The sequence below is a fragment of the Rhineura floridana genome, chromosome 11 (genome assembly GCF_030035675.1).
Source record: "Rhineura floridana isolate rRhiFlo1 chromosome 11, rRhiFlo1.hap2, whole genome shotgun sequence".
NCBI classification, from domain to species: domain Eukaryota; kingdom Metazoa; phylum Chordata; class Lepidosauria; order Squamata; family Rhineuridae; genus Rhineura; species Rhineura floridana.
Window position 1 is genome coordinate 5,934,276 of NC_084490.1, and position 22,701 is coordinate 5,956,976.

At 48.0% G+C, this 22,701-nt stretch overlaps 1 protein-coding gene across 5 annotated transcripts in view; it reads left to right on the forward strand.

Moving 5' to 3' along the window:
* Positions 1–22,701, forward strand: part of LOC133367070 (protein arginine N-methyltransferase 5-like) — a 39,348-nt gene that overhangs the window by 12,037 nt on the left and 4,610 nt on the right. The window contains exons 8-11 of one of the 5 annotated variants that reach the window (XM_061590782.1): positions 175–336; positions 2,718–2,795; positions 3,443–3,501; positions 17,138–17,479. In XM_061590782.1, coding sequence (XP_061446766.1) covers positions 175–336; positions 2,718–2,795; positions 3,443–3,501; positions 17,138–17,270 — 432 coding nt within the window. In that variant the 3' untranslated portion in view covers positions 17,271–17,479. The other 4 variants (XM_061590784.1, XM_061590783.1, XM_061590785.1 and 1 more) reach the window with 4 other exon arrangements.

Genomic DNA, 22,701 nt, shown 5'->3' on the forward strand with positions numbered 1-22,701 from the left:
TTGCAAGCATGGCCAGGAGCCGAATCCAGCAGGATCTGGAGGGCGACCAGTTCCCCACACCTGAGGTACATAGATAGCGCCAACAGATAATCATTTGGTGTATGGGTCGCAGGTGGGTGATCTCCTCCATATGGGCTGACCCTGTCTGTCGCCATTCCTCCTCTCTCTTCCCAGCTTGAGGTTCAGTTCATCATCACAGGCGCCCACCACCATCCAGAGAAGGAGTTCTGCTCCTACTTGCAGTACCTGGAGTATCTCAGCCAGAACCGCCCACCTCCTTCTGCCTATGAGCTCTTTGCCAAGGGCTATGAAGACTATCTCCAGTCCCCACTACAGGTGAGCCTTCTCTCCCTTACAGCCTTGGGAAAATCTGGGTTCAAGGCCCTCTTCAGCTATGGACATATAGCAGTGGCCTAGGGCAAGTTGCTTCATCTCAGGCTTCATTGCCCTGTCTCTGAAATGGGAACAGCCTTTGATGGGGTGTAAGTGTGAGATCAAGCGAGGCAAATAGGACTGCTGTGTGTTTTGTTCCCAGAGAAGCTGAATTCTGTGATCCAGATGTGATGTGCACATTGTGGAAATGTCCATATGTTCTCCTTTTGCATAACTTACTTTGCATCTGTTTGCCGTAGGGGAGGGGCAAGGATGAAGAGTGTTGAAGCCTCACCTCCTGATTTGTAAGGCCTGTTCAATGCTTGTTTCTAAGAGCGAAGATTTGGCAGAATCTGTCTTCATGTTTTCAGTCCCAGGGACTAGAAACATGTACGTGCAGGTGTCTACACACATGCAAGCACACATTTTTAAAATAGTTGAGATTCTTGAGATGTTAAGTGACTAGAAAAGCACAAAATAGGTATGATGTTGAATGTAAATCATGATTGTAAATGAGATTTCTCTGCTGCTGCCTCGTCGCCTGGTGAAAGGAGGGGGCACCACAGGGCCTGCCTGTGACATGGGAGCCAGGACACATTGAGAAATACCAGGAGCTCCGAGGCCCTAGATTGGTGCAGGTGGTGGAGGCCATGGGCCAATGAAGAGTCTTGGAGAAGAAGTCAGGCGGTCCCAGAAGGAGGCTGTTGTGGCCCAGAAAATCTGGGTGCGGTACCCCAGGGAAAACGGAGTGGGAGAGTCTTGCTGGGCCCACCTCTGCTTTATGCCAGAGAAATTTGGGGCCTCTCTAAAAGAAGAGGGAACCCTTTATGACCTTTATGTTGTGTAGAAAATTAAACAAATCATTTAGCTGCTGCATTACCTGCCTACCTGTCTATCTACCCTCCTAATTTATAAGTTGCATCTTTGCTGTGTCTGCTTGTGTCTTTTGGAGAGGAACCCTTTTCTTAGGGAAGGTATAGAGGAGGTGTGGGGAACCCTTGGCCCTCCGGATATTGCTGGAGTATAATTCTCATGATTCCAGGCCATTGGCCACGCTTGCTGGGGCTGATGAGGGTTGTAGTTGAGCAACATCTGGAGGCCAGAGGTTCCCCTCACCTGATATAGTCTGATGCACCCCCCCCACCCCCTCAGTGCACACTGTTATTTGTTAATTATCAAACCTATGCCCTGCCTTTTAGAAAGGTGTTTTCCAGGACAACTTACAAATATCAGTAAAATGCAGTGCATTAAAAAAAATGATATTAAAGCTATGTAATAACTAAAGACAGCATAAAAATCACCCTGATAATTTTTTAAAAAAAGATTTTTATTTGGCAATAAAAAAGTTACAACAGAAAGATAGTTCAACAACATCTGGAGGCACCATGTCGGCTATGTCTGGGTTTGAGAGAGGTGTCGGGTGAACCTCCCTGGGGAAAGCATTCTACTATTGAGGCGCCAGCACTGTGAAGGCCCTGTCTTACAGCTTTGCCTTTCACCTCACTTTAGATGGCAATAGCATCTGGAAGAGGGCCTCTGCAGATCTTGCTTATGCCTATAGACAGAACAGGGAATTTACTTCCTCCCTTGCTGCTGCTCCTTATTTAAGACCTTGGCAACAGCTTGGACCTGGTTGCCCACTTGGGGGCTGACCAGTCGGCAGTGACGAGGCCTTTTCAGTGGCGGTTCCGTGTTTGTGGAATGCCCTCCCTAGTGAGGTGCATCTGTCTCCTTCATTGCTGACTTAAAGGAGAAATTTAGAAACACTCCTTTTTACCCAGGCATTTGATGGCTGAAAGACACTGTTCCTGGCAGCCCTGGGAATGTGTTTAACTGGTTTTAGATTATTTTAAAAAATGTTTTATCATTGCAGTGTTGGCTGCCCCGGGCTCCTACTGAGGGAGTGGGATATAAATCAGATAAATAAAAATAACGGAAAAAAATTTTTTTGAGTGAAATCAATTGAAATACAGAGACAGAGGCTTGCAGCAGCATCTTAATATATGTTGTGTTATGTTAATGTTTATTTATACCCCGCCTTTCGGCCAAAGGCCCTCAAGGCGGCTTACAAAAAGTAAACACAAATATAAAATACATCAATAAGGCAATACATCAATAAAGTGATACATTGTACAAAAAAATTAAGTAAATAGCAGATAACATTAATTAAGAGAAAATATCCAGGAAAGGCTTTCCTTGGTGCAATAGGGTGGGCATCTTTCCATCTGCCCACCCCCCTTGCCCCCAGTGTTGCAGCCTCGTTCCTTTACGTGCATCCAACCCTCCTGTTGGCCCTGCGTCCATCCTTGGTGTGAATCCAGCTTCTTGATCCTTTCTCCCTATAGCCTTTGATGGACAACTTGGAATCCCAGACCTACGAGGTGTTTGAGAAGGACCCTATCAAATACTCCCAGTACCAACAGGTGAGCGTGTCATGGGAAAAGAGGGCGGGGACGTGCTGAGATGAAGGAGGCAGTTTGCTTCTGACTACCAGTTGCTGGCAATTGCAGGAGGGGAGAGTGCTGTTGCGCTTAGGTCCTGCTTGCAGGTTTCCCACTGATGCATTTGGTTGGCCGACGTGAGAACAAGATGTTGGACGAGGTGGGCCACTGGCCTGATCCACCAGCTGGGCTGTTCTTATGTTCTGATGAGGAGCGATGAAAGAGGGGCAAGCCGTGTCCACGTGGGTGGCAGGGAGGGGTTTGTGGGAAGAAGCACAGGCTAAGTGCGTGTGCTTGGATGGAATGTAGGAGGAAGGCTGGAGCACTACAAGGCTGGCACATGGCAGGATTTGGGAAGGAGGAGAGGCTAGAGGAGGGGTAGCCGCTGTGGCGCCTTCCAGGGGTCGTTGGATTCCAACTGTCCAGTGGCCGGGCATGATGGGAGGTGTAGTCCACCAGCGTCTCGAGGGCACCATGTTGGTTGCCCCAGGCTAGAGAAAGGTGGCCGTACAAGGAAACATGCTTGTGAAGTGGAGGTTGGCGTGGGACTATTTTCGACTAATGCTATCTGGGGAAGGCAAAGCTGACTTGCACAGACGCGCTCCAACCTGTCATTTCCCTCCCGTTAGGCGATATACAAGTGCCTGCTAGACCGTGTGCCTGATGAGGAGAAAGAAACGAACGTCTAGTGAGTAAGAATCCAGGCAGTGAGCCAGATTGGCCACATTTGACAGGGCTGAGAGTGCATGCAAAGTCCAAACAGTAGTGAAATGTCCGAGCGTGAGTCCCTTTACTTTACTTAAGAGTAAGGCTGCTGCTGTTAACGTGCGTGTGCAAGTGGGTGTGCCTCGTGCAACATTGTCTATTTGCTGTGAATAAAAGGCCACCGGGAAATGGCTAGGGCCATATATCTGTGTCAAAACTCCACTGGCCACCCCCGCCCTCTCATGTACAAACAGATGAAAGGGTTTGTTATAGTTTGGGGGCTTGAGAGACATCGATGTGGCAACGCTCTGTTTAAGTAAAAGAAAAGCCCTTTCAGTGTCCTGGTCCCATTTTATAGGATCTGGAGCTTTATTTGCGGTTAGCATGTGTAGCGGTTTGCTCAACTCCCCACACGAGGGCAGCCAGGGTCTACAAAATCCAATAAGCCCCAGAAACTCTCTGAGCTGGCGCTTTGTCTGAGGCAATGGGCAATCCTGAATTGTGGCTACTCGCCCTGGATCCATTTGTCGTCCGTCCGGAGTTAAAATAAAACCTAAATATTTAACTTTTGACGATAGCCACTGTATTTTCTTCGGGTCAATTTTATGTCCACTTGAATATAAATAAAGCAAAAAGGTCTTACCATCTTCTCGCAGCGCCTCCTGCTGTTCATTTGCAATCAGAATATCATCCACATACAACACTAATGTTGAGCCCCTTTCAGGGGTGAACCCCTCAAGATCTTCTCTTAAACACTGACTGAAGATTCCGGGTGAATCGCAGTAGCCCATTGGGATTCGGGTCCAAACGAAGGATTTTTGGTCCCATTCGAATCCGAACAAAAACTGAGAGTCTGGGTGCAAAGGAATACTAAAGAAAGCATTCTTTAAATCAATAACTAAACCATTTTGCATTCCATGGTATCTGGCTGATAATGATCGCGGGATCCGGGACAATTGTATGCATTTGTACTACATACCTGTTAACTGCCCTTAAATCTTGGCAGAATCTCCAGCGAATAGGATCTCCTGGCTTCTTTGGAGGTTTCTTGATTGGTAAAATAGGTGTATTACAAGGAGTCCTTTGAGGCCGAATAACACCTTTTGCTATAAATCCTTCTATTATTGGCCTTATGCCTTCTCTGGCTTCCAACGACAAAGGATATTGTGCAACTCTAGGTGGGGGAAGGAAGGGTTTAACTTGAATTCTTACCGGATGGGCTGACCGCAGTAATCCTACATCGGTTTCTTCCGTGCCCCAAAGTTCCCTCGGAAGTTCAGCAAGATCGTCTGGTAGCTGATATTTCCTTCCCTTCTCTGCTCTGTTAATTTCAGGCAACCCCAGCAAATTCATTAATAACCTCACCCCTTTCGGAGTGCAAGTTAAGTGGCCTCAAGTTTACATAACATATCACGTCCCATTAAAGGAACAGGACAAGAGGGAAAATATAAAAAAAATGGTTAAAAGTCCGATTTTCGTAAGTAACAGTCAAAGGAGAAGTGAGACACATTGTAGTAGGATTTCCATCCACTCCCATGGTCAACCGTGTTTCAGTACTTAGCCACTCCATTGGCGCCTTGTTAACCAGGGAGTAGGTGGCTCCTGTATCAATTAGAAATGACATTTCAACGCCCTGTATTTTTAGAGAGAGTCGCGGTTCCATAGTAGGGGAAGATAGAGAAAGAAAAAGACCAGCTATTGACATTAAATTCATTAAACCCGAAGCGGGTGAATTCCCCCCCTCCACGCTTAGTAATTGGGAAACAGCTTGTGAGTGATTGTACTGCTCCCAAACAGCGGGCATTTGCTGCTGCGCTGTCTGCTGCTGCCACTGTTGGACCGGTGGTGGGGGTGGGGGAAAGTCTCTGGAGGCACCTGTAAAGTCTGAAGATGAAAAATTAGAAAATTGCTGAGTTTGATCAGAGTTCACTGTTCTCCACGGGCAATCCCTTTTGAAATGAGAAAAATCCCCACATTGGAAGCAGGCCCTGTCCCCCTGCCATGCCTGACGCTGTTGCCCCCTTCCTCTCTGATCTCCAGCTCGGGGTCCTCTCGGAAACCCTCTTCCTCTACCCCGAAAACCTCTGCCTGGCGGCTGACCCCTAATGGCCATTGCCAGCATCTGAAAATCCTCTTCTCTCTTTTCTTACTTTTCTCTTTCTCCTTATCCCAAATGAAATCCGCTACCTCTAAGATCACTGTCACAGCTTCTCCCCCCCAACCTGGTCTGTAGTTGAGAAAATAATCTCGCACAGATGGTTGTGCCTGATGTACGAAAGCAGAGATCAAGGTTGGATGATCCTGCGTGTTCTCTGGATCCAAATTAGTGAAGCTGTGCGCTCCTTCTAACAGGCGCGTCCAAAATTGTCTTGGAGATTCGCTAGCTTCTTGTTTTAGAGCCATAAATTTTGCTTGGTTGGGGGGTTTCTGTGACATTTGTCTCAGATGTCCCAAAATCCTTTCCCTATCGGCTTGCAGCTGAGTGTGGTGGGGCTGCGTCCAGTCCCCCGCACTCCGAGCTGCTGCCACTTGTGCTCTTACAGTCCAAGCCGTATGCATCAAAGACTCAGCCGCCCATGCGGTTTCCAGCGCCCACAGCCGGCTACGTTCTTCTCCAGTCAAAACTCTCCTGAGCAGATGCTCCACATCCGCGTATGTCGGATTGTGGCTCTCAGTCTGCCCAGTAATTCTAATATCCTTCTAGGTTGTTCTCCAAAAGTTCCTGCTAGTCTACTCCATTCTTTTAAGTCCCAACCAAGTTTTGTACTCGACCAATTCTGTATGTTGGACCTGTCCCGTAGCATCCACATATGGTTGGTCGTGCACAATCAAAGGCAATTCCTTTGTTAAAAGTGACTCCAATTCTTTTTCTCTTTCCAATCTCCTAGAATCTAATTCTCTTTCCCTTTCCAATCTCCTTTTTTCCTCATACTTCCTTTGCATGCGCGTGACCACTCCCTCTGAGGTTTCCCCCTCCTTTTCTTTTTCGTCCGAATCGTCTGACTCGGAAGAAGGCAAACCCTTCAGCCTTGGCTGAGGAGTTCCACCCCTGGGAGATTGGGGTGGAGCCGGGGCGGAAGGTATAATGGAACGACTAGAAATCATTCCTCTGTCTGATTCTTCATCAGCAAAATAACTGGGAGGAGGATCCTCACTGGTCAAAGATCTTACTGTCATTACAGTGAACCCCTTCTATTTCTGCGCTCCGGTTTCCCACAAGAGCCAGAAATTCATTTGATCCGGGTGGTTAACCTCAACCTGCCTCCTTACTCCTCTCAATGGAGCGAGTTCAAAGGAACCACCCCTCGGCCACCATTCACCCGGTACCGAAACTGCAGTTATGCGTGGCCACACATCCACGCAGAGCTCTATCATCCTTTTCTTTTTCATGCCTTTCAAAACCAGCAACTTTTTCTCTTCCCACAATTTGCACATAACACCCAAGGGGCCATCCTTTACCGGTACGCTCCCTTGTTGCCCCATAACGTCTGGCAATGATCACTCAACTGCTACGTTACCCGTGTGCCACCAACACTCCACCACCCACGACAACCGAGAGAAGTGCTCTCGTGGCGCCTGTTGTCGAAAGGAGGGGGGGGTCCCCGGTAGCCCACGGAGCGCACAGGAGTATCCCGGACGAGCCCCCAATTGTTAGGTCCAAACCCAACACGCAAGCTGTCACTGTCTACTCAGCCCACATACACCCAGGAAGGTGCGGAGTTGAGAGCAATTATCTATTGCCAGAGGCCAGGAAATACAGACACGATATTACCTTTGCAGAGGGGTCCCAAGACCAGTCAGCTAGATGCCTTTGAGAAGTCGGAACCCCATTTATTGAAAGACAGTAGATTATATAGATTTCCCAGTGGTTACAAAAATGGGGAACACAGACGTCATCCATACTAGAAAACCACTACTAGACACAGTAATATCAAAGATAACAAAGAGGGGTGCTTTAGACTAACAAAGCCAGGACATGTTGCCTTCCTCCAAGCAAGGGGTTCGCATAGTTTCTACAACCTTGGATATAAGCGCTCAGAGTCAGGAGAACAAAAGCAGATAAGAGCCAGTGAGATTCAGTTACAAGCAAGATCATTAAAGCTTAAGAAAACACTCAGGGTACATCTTTACATTTCAAAGCATATACGTGTCAAGGCCTATAGCCTTGGAAATGAAACATGGGCATTCCTTTGTAATGCAGTTGGTAACATCCTTGTAAAACATTGGAGCATAGTGAGGTGGATTTTGATCAATACTGAACAAGTCTGACTGCCATTCTCTCGACAGGGAGTCACGTAGACAATAGAGAAAAGTGCTGTTGTAGTGAAAATATGCCAAGGACACTGATATTGCAGGAACGGAGGGAGGATGGATGGTACAGGGGGGTAGAGCATCATTGTAGCATTGTAACATAGAGAAAAAAAGCAATGTAACTGTTGCCATGATTGTGACGGAAGAAGAGGTATATAATTGTAACTAACCACCATTTTGGGGAAGAGAGTTGAGTCCTGTACTCTACTCTGGCTAAGCGCTTAGCTAAATAAACAACCTTAAAACAGGCTTTGGCTTCATTATTAAATCTCCTCAAAAAGAACTCAGCCGTAAATTCCACGACAATCTTGGCGATGAAGGTGGGATTTGAGGTTCTTTCATGGATGCCAGTGAGGTCTCCACGTGGATTATAGTCCCCAATCAGCTCGAGACAGGAACCTGTCATAATTTTTTCTTGGCTCCTCCCCTTCTTACTGAGGTGATGCCAGTTCTGTTCCTGTCTCAGCTCGGGCAACAACCTTTGGCTGTTTTTCTCTCACTTCCGTAGATTATCAGCCTACGGCTCCTCTATTTTCCTTCGTTCTTTTCTATACTTCTTATTCTGTTATATATTTGGTTAATTAGTTCAAACAAACAAACAAACAAATATATATATAATATATATATTATCTTTCTCTTCCTCTTTTCGTACCTATTCTTTCTCTCCTGGCTGAGATATGGAAGCACTGCCGTCTTCTCAGACTGCCAGGACAAAAACCCTTAGAGGAACAAGGCAGCACACAGTGGCTACTGTGGTCGGATCCCTGCAAGGCCATAAGGGGTCAGGGCAGCACTCAGCTCCTGCTGCAGTCAGTTCCCGGCCGCTGTCTGTCCCACAATCCCAGAACAAGAAGGGACACAAAAAATCAGGGCAGCACCCAGCTCCTGCTGCGGTCAGTTCCCTGCAGATATTGGGCATGACGGCGACAGCTCCAGCGGACGCGCAACGTCCGGCCAGGGAGCATAGGCAAGAAGCCTCACGTCAGAACATGAATTTCGCCGCTACATCGCGGCACAGCTCTAATCGCCCCTTTGATTTGGACAATCGGGGCGGAGGCCTACTGTGCGAAGTGAGCCTTTCACCACCGCCTACTGCCTCTTCCAGCTCCCTAATGATTTTTCCCGCCGAAAAGGCAGCAGCGGCCATCTTGAGTGGCACTCAAGAGACGTGTTCGATAGAGCCTGCAGTCCAGCGCCATCTACTGGAGCAGCCGGACGACAGCAGATCGGAGGATGAGGGAACGACGGAAGCCCATGGGCGGTATGGCCCCCCCGTCTCTCCACCACAGCTCTCTCCTCAGCCTATGCCAGCTCCTTTAATAACCCCTTCAATGACGCTGGCACAGTTGTTTTCGCCTGACGTAATTTGGCAACTTAAGCAGGCACTATTAGAGGAGGTCCCACCATTTACTGTGATACCCCCCAATACTCCACAATGCCCACAGCCTACGGCAGTAGCCGCCCCCCCCCACCATGTAAGAGACCATGCCAGGTTGCCAGACAGCTTTCCCCTGACCGGACTTTGGTGGCTATGGGTACGGGGTATTATGAGCGGGACCACCAGGATGCCCTATCAGAAATCGGATCTACAGGGTCCATGGATGACGGAGAATGGACCGATGCCTCAGAAACAGAGGCTCAAAACTCGGTCAGACTATTTTTGGAAGTTCATTTTGAATCATTATTAAAAAAGGTGATTGCTTCCCTGGAGCTGACTGCTCCTTCTGAGGAACAACCTACCTCCTCCAGGCCAGCTATGGTACTGCCTACTGTTAAGACCGGGCCTAAGGGCATTCCGTGCCCACCTATGCTGTTGGCTAATATTCAACAGGAGTGGGAGCTACCGCTATACCCCAAAAGAGGGACTAACTGGGCTAATAGACTATATACCTTAGAACCTAGTGTTATGGAACAGTTGCGGGCCCCAGACGTGGATGGGCCTATTACTGCGCTCCTGTCACATTCGATCTTGCCACGGGATGGGGATGCTCATCTCAAAGATCCCATACAGCGCAAGTCAGATCTAGCACTTAAGCGGGTACATGAAGCGACGGCTATGTCCATAAGAGCCTCTGTGGCAGCTTCAGTGTTCTGTAGGGCATCACTGCTGTGGATTGAGGACCTAGCCCAAAGTCAGGAGCTGGAGGTCTCCAAGTTACGAAAGTCCATTTTAAAACTCTCTCGCTGCATGGCCTTCGTAGCAGACGCTACCATGGATTCCTCACAATTTGCAGCCAGGGCTATGGCCACGGCAGTGGTAGCCAGACGCCTAGTATGGCTTTCACACTGGGATGCGGACAATGCATCCAGATTTAATCTAGCCACGGCTAAATATACAAGTGGGAAATTATTTGGGGAAGACAATCTGGCGGAGGTATTGGTGGACAATAAGGATAAAAAGAAAGTTATGCCCTCACAGGGGAAAGAGGAAAGAAAGCCATTCCGACGCTATACTCCCACTTTCCAGACGCGTTCCTTTCGTGGCTCAAGGCCCTTCTTCAGCAACAGACTGAGGGATTTTAGAGGCTCCCGTTTTCCCTGGCAAAACCAGAAGCCTCCACAGAGATTCCACCAGAATAGACAGCAGTCCTACCAGACTAGGCAGCGGCGTCAACCACAACAACGTTTCTGACTCTATACCTGTCGGAGGTCGACTCAATTACTTCCTAAACCAATGGCAGACAACAACAAAAGACAAATGGGTCCTGAGCATTATCAAAGACGGGTACAGACTGGAGTTACATCAGTATCCACCCCCACGTTTCTTCTCACACAGACCGACATCACTACAAAAACACGGAACATTCCTAGCAGAAATAGAGCACCTTCTACAAATCTCAGCTATAGAACCCGTCCCCATGGACAAACGGTTCTCAGGAGTGTACTCCCTCTTCTTTTTGGTGGCAAAAAAGGACAGTTCATTCAGGGGGGTGCTCGACCTCAGGTTTGTCAACCGGTTCCTGAAACGCAAGACTTTCCGCATGGAAACTATAGCTTCAATCAGAGAGGCACTCCAACCCCAGGATTATTTGGCATCCATAGACCTCAAGGAGGCCTACCTGCACATTCCAATTCACCCCACGCACAGAAGGTTGCTCAGGTTCACATACGACAAGAAACACTTTCAGTACAAAGCCCTGCCATTCGGACTTGCCACGGCACCCAGGATCTTCACCAAGGTGCTGGCAGCAGCACTCTCAGGCCTACGTCTGAAAGGGGTGCACCTCTCCCCTTATCTGGACGACCTACTTCTCAGGTGTCAGTCGTTTACCCAGGCAAACAAAGACTTAAATCTTACACTCAGTTTCCTACAAAACCACGGTTTTTTAGTGAATGTTCAAAAGAGTCACCTCTACCCCACGCAATCACTTATACACCTGGGCACGGTGATAGACACCCTTGCTCAAACTATAACGCTGGCGCCACAACGAATCCGGGCCATCACAGACCTAGTACGCTCCATACGCGACCAAACGAAATCAGACTTGATGCGCCTGGCAAAACTGCTCGTGATGATGGCATCATCTATAGCAGTTACACCATGGGCCAGACTTCATTCATGTCCTCTTCAACATCTTCTGATCAAGTTCCAGAGAGACATCGCCTCGAGGCGACACCGTGTGATTGCCTTACCACACAAAGTGCGTCAGTCTCTCACCTGGTGGCATCGGGACTCGAATTTGTCCAGGGGGATCCCGATACAGGACCCGCCTCGTGCAATAATTACTTCAGATGCCAGCCTCTGGGGCTGGGGGGCTCATTATATGGATCTCTTTGTACAAGGACGTTGGAGTCCACCAGAGACAGCCAGGCCCATCAACTGGCTGGAACTGAGAGCAGCTCACCTGGCGCTGAAGCATTTCTTTCCCAGTCTTCACTACCCCAATGTATTGATCAAAACAGACAACACCTCGACCAGATCATACATAATGAGACAAGGAGGGACCCGATCCAAGCTTCTCAGCGGAGAAGCAATAGCCATGCTGTCCTGGGCAGAGCAGCGCCTTACATCTGTATCGGTGGAATACCTGCAGGGAGCAATGAACGATCGGGTGGATTGGCTCAGCAGATGTCAGATATTCCCAGGGGAACGGGCACTCAACAAAAGCGTCTTCCTGATGGTTCAACAACACTTCAGAAAATTAGAGGTGAACCTCTTTGCCTCGGACACAAACTATCAGATCCCTTGATATTTTGCAAGATTCCACACACGTGGGGCGGAACAGATAGACGCACTGACGGCGAGTTGGCCACAGCTCCTACTGTATGCGTTTCCACCAACTCCTCTCCTCACCAGAGTCCTCAACAAGATCAGGAGGAAGAGGCACAGGTGGTCCTAATAGCCCCATACTGGCCGAGAAGACCGTGGTTTGCAGACCTAGTCCAGCTGTCTGTCAAAACCCCCCTTCCACTTCCAAATCGACACGACCTGTTACATCAGGGACCGGTCCTCCACCCAGACCCAGCCTGGCTTCAGCTAGTCGCCTGGAGGTTGAACGGAGCAGGCTGTTAGCATTAAATATTTCACCTGATCGACAGCAACTATCCTGGCGTCACGTAGGCCATCTACGCTCAGGATATACCAATCCACTTGGGCAGCTTTCCTGCGTTGGTGTACAGCGCACGACACCAATCCTATGATGGCATCTGCACCACATATCCTGCAGTTCCTCCAGGACGGCCTCCACCAGGGTCTACGTCCTAACACCCTCAAACGTCAGCTATCGGCGCTTGCATCCGTTCTATCTTTAGACAAAGGGGTCTCTCCAGCGTCATATTCGCTTCTCAAGAGATTTCTAAGAGGAGCAACCGTTATCAGCCCTCCGGTAGTGCACAGATTTCCTTCATGGCACCTCCATACAGTGTTGACTGCACTACAGAAATCTCCATTCGAACCCCTGCAGACAGTTCTTTTGCGAATACTCACCTTCAAAGTCACGTTCCTCATAGCAATCACGTCAGCATGCAGGATATCAGAGATTCAGGCTCTATCAGTGCAAAAACACCTCTGCATTTTCCATAACAATAGAGTTGTACTGAGGATCGACCCTAGCTTCATACCAAAGGTCAGGTCTCAGTTTCACCTGCAACAGGAAATCGTGCTGCCCACGTTCTGCCCAAATCCTAAACACCCCATGGAAAGGGCATGGCACTCCGTCGATGCGAGGAGGGCATTGAAGGTAGGACAGCTCAATTCCATAGATCGGAATCTCTGCTGGTATCATTCCATCCTCCGACTCTAGGCCACAAGGTGTCAAAATCAACTATAGCTAGATGGCTAAAGGCATGTATTTCCTTAGCCTACAGATCACTCAGTAAACCCGTGCCACAGGGAATCACGGCGCATTCCACTAGAGCGGCAGCCACAACAGCTGCCTTTTCAGCTAATGCCCCATTGGAGGAGATCTGCAGGGCAGCAACTTGGGCTTCACCTTCGTCGTTTACCCAACACTACAAAATGGACTTATACGCATCTGCGGAGGCCGCATTCGGTCGTAGGGTTCTCCAGCAGGTTCTTCCTCAATAGACCCACCCTATGGCCGAGCTTTGGTACGTCCCACGTGGAGACCTCACTGGCATCCATGAAAGAAGGTACGGTTGGACTTACGGTGAACGGTGTTTCTTCATGGATGCCATGAGGTCTCCACGACCCTCCCTATGAGGGGCTGGGAAATCCATCTGCAATCTGTGTTATCTGCTCTTATTCTGTTGTTATATCTTCTGATTTGTTCTTTCTATGTTACACTGAAGTGAAGTTCCGAGCTGGTCAAGAAAGAGAACTGGCATCACCTCAGTAAGAAGGGGAGGAGCCAAGAAAAAATTATGACAGGTTCCTGTCTTGAGCTGATTGGGGACTATAACCCACGTGGAGACCTCATGGCATCCATGAAGAAACACCGTTCACCGTAAGTCCAACCGTACCATCTCCTGTCTGGGTCAACCCGAGGGGAGAAGGTCGGAGCGGCGGTTTGCGCGCATCTTGAGAGGTAAGAGGACATCGTTTTGATCAAATCCTCCTGCTTAGCTCCCACCTCCAACCCCTGGGACTCCTGGACGGGCGGTAAGAATTTCCCATAGTTTATCGAAGCCCCTGCGTTAAGGTTTCCCTCCCTGGTTACATCCACACTCACGACAAAGGGTAAACAACAGTCCCACAGTCTCTGGTTTGGGTGTTAGGATAGGCTTGGAGGACGTCCTAATGAGCCATGAATGAAACTGATACTGTTCTAACTTTTTCTCTCTGTTTGCTGGGGATGCCTGGCTTTTCTAAACTGCTCTTCTCCACCCCTTGATCAGTTTCAGCTCCGGACAAAACATGGGTGGAGGTGTGTCTTGTCCTGATGAAAAACCCCCTATGGGGTATATATGCCGAAATTATGGAACCCGTTTGGGTCCAAAAACTGCTCAAAAGCTGGTGAAGCTGACTCACTGGTGGAGTGAGTGCACCTCCGACCGGCCTGAGCTTCAATTCCCGCAAAATGGCACTTTTGACATGCACAAGCTCACCTATTTAGGGGAAAAACTAGAGAAAACAAAGCCTAGGCATATGGATTTCTGGGTCCTCTGGAAAGAGGAGGCAGAACGCAGGAAACAGAAATCCATAGTAACAAGTCTTCAAGATTCTAACAAAAAGTTAAAACCACAACTGGAGGAAAAAAGGAAAATTGAGAAAGAAAAGGAACAAGAAAAAAATGCATGCCAACGCCCCTTGCTGCCTCTGTACCCGAGCTTGCTAGCCAACGCCCCTTTGCCGCCCTACAACGATGTACCAGAAGATGTTTTGGACATGTGGGTCCCAACAGCTGAAATAACTCAGCTTCAAGCTCAGGCAGCAGCCATTTCACTGCCGGGGCAGGCACCACTCCCTTTAGCACAAGCTGGTACCTTTTTAGGCTCTGAAACACCCAAACGTATTACAGAGAACCTGCTGGTAATGCCAAAAACGCCCCCCCCCCCACCTGAACTTACTAGAGAAGAATGGCCATTGTCTCCTGAGGAATTAACATTTAAAGAAAAGTTTTCCCACTTGTCGATGCAAGACTTACAAAAAGGGCTTGCGCCAGAATTAAACTCAACGTTTACAGTTGTAGCAACTTCCCTAGACAAGCGCGCCCGCCCCATTTGTCAAATTAAGGGGAAAGACGGAGGTAATGCAGGACCTACCTCTATTCATTTTAATCCAGAAAATTTTCCTGGGTGCTTCGCCAAAATCCAGCCGGCCGGCATATATCCACTTCGTCAATACCCCCCCTCATCTGCGGGAAGGCAAGTGACCTTTGCGCATGTTCCCTGGACAATTGCAGATCTTATGTACTGGTCTAATACCTTTCCAAAACTCAGAGAGGCTCCCAATGAGTTTAAAGAAAAACTAGAACAAATCATAAGCGTTTATAATCCAACTTGGGCTGACATGAACCAATTACTTTCTGGACTCCTGTCCCCAGAACAAAAATCTGCTTTAATAGCAAAAACAGGAGTAGGGGAAGGCAATGCGGAGCTTGCATGGCCATCTGAAGATCCAGGGCATTCTACCCAAGCTGAGAGAACTCACTTAGCCAACTTATGCACTCGCTTGGCTAAGGCATGCCTGGAAGTACAGCTGATAAAATTAGACTGGAACCAGGTGGAGCTCTGTAAACGGCGAGAAAGAAAATCCGGGTGATTACTACACCTGCTTGTGCCTGATCCTTAGGCGCCATGGAGGAGTCAATATGACAAATGCAGACTTAAATGGCTTGGTAGTTGGAACCTTTGTAAACGGGCTCCAATCCTCTGTGCGCAAACATCTTGAGACTGTTATGCTGGGATGGGCAGGGATGCCTGCAACTGCTGTAGTTAAAGCCGCTACCCAGATTTTCGATCAGCAGCAGGCTGATCAAAGTAAAAAGAAAAAATCCCTCTTGGCTCTCCAGCTTTCTGAGTATCAGCATCCCAGCCGTGGCAGAGAGCAAATGGCTCAACGAGGAAGTTACAACCGACCTCCTTCCACTGGGCGGGGTTGGGGAAGAGGTCAGGAAATGCCCCCTTCACCCCTCCCACGTGATGTGTGAGCGTACTGTCATCAAAGAGGCCACTGGAAAAACGAGTGTTCCCTTCGTCCAACAGCAGGTGGCGCCCTAACACCAAGATTTCCAAATATTGATGCAAAACCATTCCAAACTCAGGAAATTCAACAGCAATGACTAAGCTCAGGGCAAGGTGTTGATTCTCTTCAATGTCTTTCAGTTTCCCCTGTTACTTCTGATGCTCTTATTAATTTAACTGTTGCTGGTAAAACCCTTCCTTTTCTCATTGATACAGGTGCTTCTCTATCTACTGTGCGTACTGCTGACTACACTCTTCCTGTCTCCGGTGAAACAGTTTCTGCTATTGGAATTTCTGGCAAATCTGATACTTATCAGTTGTCTGCTCCCACTGCTGTAGCTTTGGGACCTCTCCTTGCTGACCATGTTTTTCTTCTGTCTTCCAGCTCTCCAGCGAATTTGTTGGGACGAGATCTCCTTTGCAAACTTAGGGCTACTATTTACTGCACACCTGATGGGGTGTACTTGGACGTCCCTGCATCCAACGTACATTCTTTAGTTGCCGTCCTAACCTCACCAGCTGAGACATCCAATCCTACTGTGTTGGATAAGGATGAGTCTGTTCTTTTAACCTTACCCCTTTCTCTTTGGGCTACAGATGCTAATGACGTGGGAATGGTCTGGTCTGCTGAGCCAGTGGTGATTCAGTACCCCAAAAACAGACCCCTTCAGTAAAGCAGTACCCCCTTTCTTCAGAAGCTATTGATGGTATTCGACCAGTTATTGAATCTTTCAAATCCCAAGGTATTCTGGTCCCAACAACCTCGCCTTGTAACACTCCAATCCTCCCTGTAAGAAAGGAGGGGCGCTTTGACGCTCAGGGAAGACCCATTTTCCATTTTGTGCAAGATTTGAGAATTATTAATTCTTTTGTCATTCCTATTCACCCTGTTGTCCCAAACCCTGCAACTATCCTAACTTATATCCCTGCCACTGCTACAACCTTTACAGTTGTAGATCTCTGTTCTGCTTTCTTCTCTATACCCCTGCACCCTGACTCCTGGTTCCTGTTCGCCTTTTCCTGGGAAAATTCTCAACTTTGCTGGTCCAGATTGCCTCAAGGGTTCCGAGATAGTCCATGTTACTTTGCTCAAGCATTAAAAAAAGGATTTAGACACCCTCAACTTCCCCTCCAACTCTGTGCTGGTGTATTATATGGATGACTTGATAATAGCATCGCAAACGCACCAGGACTGCCTTAATGGCTCTCTTTATCTTCTCCAGCAACTGGCAAACAAGGGACACAAAATTTCACAAGCTAAACTACAATTCTGTCAACCTGAGGTTGTCTATCTGGGACATCGCATCTCCCAAGGCCAGTATCAACTTGCTCAGGATCGCATCTCATCTGTTTTGAATATTCCCAGGCCACAGACCAAACGCCAACTTCGTGGGTTTTTAGGAGCTGCTAATTATTGTAGACACTGGATACCTAACTGCTCTACCCTTACTAAACCTCTGACTACTCTTACAGCAGGAGAACTTCAAGACCCCCTTGCCTGGACTGCAGACTGTGAACAGGCTTTCACTAACCTGAAGAAAGCATTGGCTCAAGCTCCTGGTTTGGGCCGCCCAGACTATGACAAACCCTTCTCCCTCTACTGCCATGAACGTGAGGGCTTTGCTTCTGGAGTAGTCTGTCAACCTTTTGCGTCTAAATTACACCCTATTGCTTATTACAGTACTGAACTTGATCCTGTGGCAAAAGGCTTCCCACCTTGTCTCCGAGCTCTCGTTGCTGCAGTTGTTTTACTTTGGAAATCTGATGACTTGGTCCAATGCCATCCCCTAACCCTGCAGGTTCCCCATTCTGTCCATTCCCTACTGCTCCATCAAAAAACTCGGTTCCTTTCTTCTCAACGTCAAACTTCTTATGAAACTACTCTATTAACCCCTCCTAATCTGATCTTTGAACGCTGTCCTCCTCTCAACCCTGCTTCTCTGTTGCCCCTTCCCTCTGATGGAGAACCTCATTCAATTCCTCCCCATGATTGTTTGCAGGTTGTTGAACATCTCTCCACCCCTCGCCCTGACCTTCGTGACATTCCTCTAGATAACCCTGATCTTATTCTTTTTACAGATGGCTCCTGCTTCAGAGATGACACAGGAGTCCTAAGAATTGGCTATGCTGTGTGCTCTCCACATGAAGTCCTAGAAGCCTTTTCTCTACCTACTCTTCGGTCTGCCCAAGCTGCAGAGCTTGTGGCTCTACAGAGAGCCTGTATTTTGGCATCCAGTTGCTCTGCTAATATTTATACAGACTCTTCTTATGCTTTCAAAACCTGTCATTTCGTGGGTCAAATTTGGTCACACAGAGGATTCTTGACTTCGGCTGGCACACAAATTTCCCATTCAGCTCTTATTTCTGCTTTACTGTCTGCTCTTCAACTTCCTAATTCTATTGCTTTCATGCACTGCTCTGCCCGCACCACTGCTACTGATCCTGTTAGCCGTGGCAACCGCATGGAGGATGCTGCTGCTAAGGCTGCTGCTCTTAGTACACCTTCTTCTCCCCACCTTCCTTCTCAGATGATTCTCCTCCCCTCATCTGTTTCTGAGCTACCAGAACTTGCTTTGCTTCAGGAAGCTGCCCCAGAGCATGAAAAAGATCTTTGGGTCTGCTTTGGCTGTCGCTTACATCCTGACTCTGTCTGGAGGGATGTCTCAGGTCGCTTTGTAGCCCCACAAGCGCTTCTTTTTCCTCTTGCTCAGGCGACTCATCACTCTTCTCACCTGAGCAAAGGGGGGATGCTATTGCAAATTTCAACTGTCTGGTTTGCTCCTAAGATTACACCTGTTCTGGCCCAAGTGGCATCCACTTGTTCAGTATGTTTAAAACACAATGCTGGCAAACCAGAACGTCCTCTTACTGGCACCACTCCTTGGGCCTATGGACCATTTCAGCATGTTCAATTGGACTTCATAGAAATGCCAAAATGCCAGAACTACAGATATGTATTGGTCACCATCTGTCATTTTTCTGGTTGGGTAGAAGCATTTCCATCACGACACGCAGATGCCGTAGCTGTCTCCAAGGCACTGCTTAAACACATCATCCCCCGATTTGGCTTACCTGTCCAATTGGATTCTGATCAAGGTACTCACTTTACAGCTAAAGTAGTACAGCTTTGCCAAGCCTTAGGCATCCAGTATAAATTACACATTCCATACCATCCCCAATCATCTGCTTTTGTTGAACGCTGCAACCAGTCTTTGAAAATGAGACTAGCAAAAATGTGTGCTGAAACTGACCTATCTTGGCCAGATGCACTCCCATTAGTTCTCATGGGGATGCAAAATGCACCAAACAGAAAACATGGGCTTACACCACATGAAATTCTCTTTGGCCACCCTATGAGAGTGGGGGTGGCTCCCAGACCAGCTCAAATACAACCTTTGTTGGAAGGCCAGGAGGAACTCCTGGTCTACTGCACTAATCTTGCAAAAATGTTGAGAACTCTTTCCTCCCAGGTCCAGGAAGCCGCTCCTGTCCCGCTAGACGTGCCTGCTCATCGATTCCAACCTGGCGATTGGATTGCCTTCAGCCTCGATGGTCGGGTCCTTTTCAGAGACTCCTGACGACCTTTACCGCGGTGCGCATCGCTGAGAAGACAGCTTGGATACATGCATCCCATTGTCGAAAGGCCCAGCCGCCAGGCGAGAGTGAGAAAGGCCAGCAGGATTCTGACGGGACACCAGGAGGAAAGACCAAGGGAAAGGAGTCCCTTCCTGAGGACCACCATCCCTACCATTTGAGGAGAGGCCCCCGCGCTGCCAGAGGACTTCGTGAGTGACATCTTATCTACCTGGGAGAAGTTAGGACTACGAAACTGAAGAGTGTCTGAGAAGACAAGACAAATAGCATCTATCCGTTTTGGAGCCAATGAGGTGCAACCCCTTCGGTAGATCCGCTCCTCAGATAGACTTTGAGCTTATCGAAGTAGCACATAGCCCACTGGACTCTTTTGGACCTTCCCATATCGAGGTGGGGAGGCCAGTGACTTGCACTGCTAGAGAAAAGTTTGCCTTTATTGCTGTTTCCTTGGTATTTCTTATAATCACAATTCTAATATGGCTCCTGCGGGAGTTAGGCTTGCTTCCTTAATATTGTATAGCCTTCTTTTTACAGGGCATCCTGATTGGAGTAGAAATACATACCTGAGGTTAATGGTCAGTCTTGCTAGAGGAATGAACAAGAGTACTTGCTGGATCTGTATGCACACCCCAACTTATGAAAAGGAAGGTATCCCACTGATAGGAATACCTCTGAATGCAACTGGTCTTGTTTCAGATGAATGGCTCAAACGTGATGAGTCTCTGAAAAGTCTTGATACTACCCAGTATGTAGCCTTGTCCGGATGGACGAGAGGTGAACTTTGTTTAAAGTTCATGGGAGAAACATTCATTGGTAGCAGCCAATGTGAATGGGTCCTACATCGAGCCAAAGGTAGATAGAGTCTTAGTAACACCACTGGGCCAATTATGAGGAACAGGAGGAGGGTAATGGAACCATTGTGTGTGGCTCTTGGGCACCAGTGGTTCTCATATTACAATGAAACCTGTACTCAAGAAAAACCACCATAGCCATGCTTATGTATGGCGAGAAAGGGGTGAGACAAGATGGATTTGCTCACATCCTTCTGTGATGCTTCCTTCTCTGGCTCTCCCTGTCAGGTTCCTACCTGCTCGTGGTTACTGCCTGTCTCTTGGCACCACCAGGGACTCCACCAGTCCGGACCGCACTCTCTTATGGTTTACCTATCTGCTCTGCCACCATTTGTTACAGTTCCCCTTCAGCCTTGGTCATTACCTTACCCTCCCTTCTGGTCTGTGAAACCCCAGCCAAGGATCAGGCCTTTGGTAAACCAAATTAAGTATTTATTACAGATAACAAAGCTAACAAGATTAACAAGATTTCTTCTTAAGGCACATAAGCATATGGTTTTACTCAATACTAATCCGAACTCCACCTCCTTCTCCACTCTCTCCTGGCAAACAACTCTCTCAAACCCCACCAAGCAATCCACTCTTTCTCTTCTCCCCCCCGATTCCACTCTCACTCTTCCTTTTATACATTCAGCCATTTTAAACACTCAGCCAATCATCTCGCATTCTACTGCCCATTCACTCCCCCTCCTCTTTCACTCCACTTACCATGTATACATTAATATAGGAACATCACATTTCCCCCCCCTTAAACAACAGCAGAGTATTATTCCTGTTCCAGGATTTATACGTCGCGTTAACAAATAAAAGTCTCTATGGGGAAAATGTCTTTCTTTGTTCCTCTGTCTGGTCACGTCACTGCAGTCCCAGCCACTTGCCCGGAAAGTCCATGGGCCAGTACATTGTCCTTGCCTTTTATGAACTGGAAGTCCACCTGATAGTCCTGTAGGGCCCAGGACCACCTCTGCAGCATAGTGTTATGGTTTTTCATAGTCTGCAACCATAACAAGGCCCGATGATCCGTAGTCACTGTGAATCTTCGTCCCCACACGTATGGGCGCAACTTGTTCAGTCCCCACACGACCGCTAGGCACTCCTTCTGGACCGACGAATAGTTTTTCTCCCTCGGCGTCAGCTTGCGACTCAGGTACGCCACTGGATGTCTGGTGCCTTCTCTCTCCTGTAGCAAGACGACTCCCAGCGCGAGGTCCGACGCATCTGTAGCCACAATGAATGGTTTCTCATAGTCTGGTGCTATTAATATGGGTCCTTGGCACAAGGCTTGCTTCAGTAGATCAAAAGCCTTCTGATATTCATCCGTCCATACCACACGCTCAGAACACTTCTTCTTTGTTAATTCATGCAAGGGGGTTGCTATTTCCCCAAAATTTCTCACAAACTTCCTATAAAATCCAGCCACACCCAGAAATGCCCTTACTTGTTTTTTGGTTAAGGGGATCGGCCACGCTTGTATTGCCTCCACCTTGCTCCATAAGGGGGTGATTTTCCCACTCCCCACCTTATGTCCTAAATAGATTACTTCCTTTAGTCCAAACTGGCATTTCTTAGCTTTTATTGTGAGGCCTGCTTTTCTTAAGGCCTCCAATACTGTTGTCAGGTGTTGGACATGCTCAGGCACCGACTTGCTAAAAATGGCCACGTCATCGATATAGGCCACTGCAAAATCTGACATGCCTCGCAACACAGTATTGATTAGCCTCTGAAATGAACTTGGTGAGTTCCTTAGTCCCATGGGTAAGGTCACAAACTCATATAACCCATCTGGTGTACTGAAGGCAGTTTTGGCTCTGGATTGCTCGTCTAGTTCCATTTGCCAAAATCCTTTACAGAGATCTAGTGTAGAGATAATGGTTGCTGCCCCCAATAACTCTAACATTGCGTCTACCCTAGGCATAGGATACGCATCTGGGACAGTAATTTTATTGATTAGCCGATAATCAATGCAAAACCTTGTCGTTCCATCTTTTTTCGGAACCAGGACAATACTTGAGGCCCAGGGACTGATGGATTCCCTGATCACTCCTAATTCCAGCATATCTTCCACCTCCTTTTTGATCTCATTCAAAACTTTCCCATTCACACGGTACGGAACAGATCTGATTGGGGCATGATCTCCAGTATCAATGGAATGTATAACTATACTGGTTCGGCCAGGTTTGTTGCTAAAGAGATTCCTATAGTTTTTCAAAACTCTCAGAATCTCTTCCTTTACTTCCTCCTCCACCTCCTCTGACCATTCCACTTGATCTACCCCTCCTTTGTCTTTGCTTTCCTGTACCAAATCTGGAAGTTCAGGCCCACTTCCCTCAGGGAATAAGGTA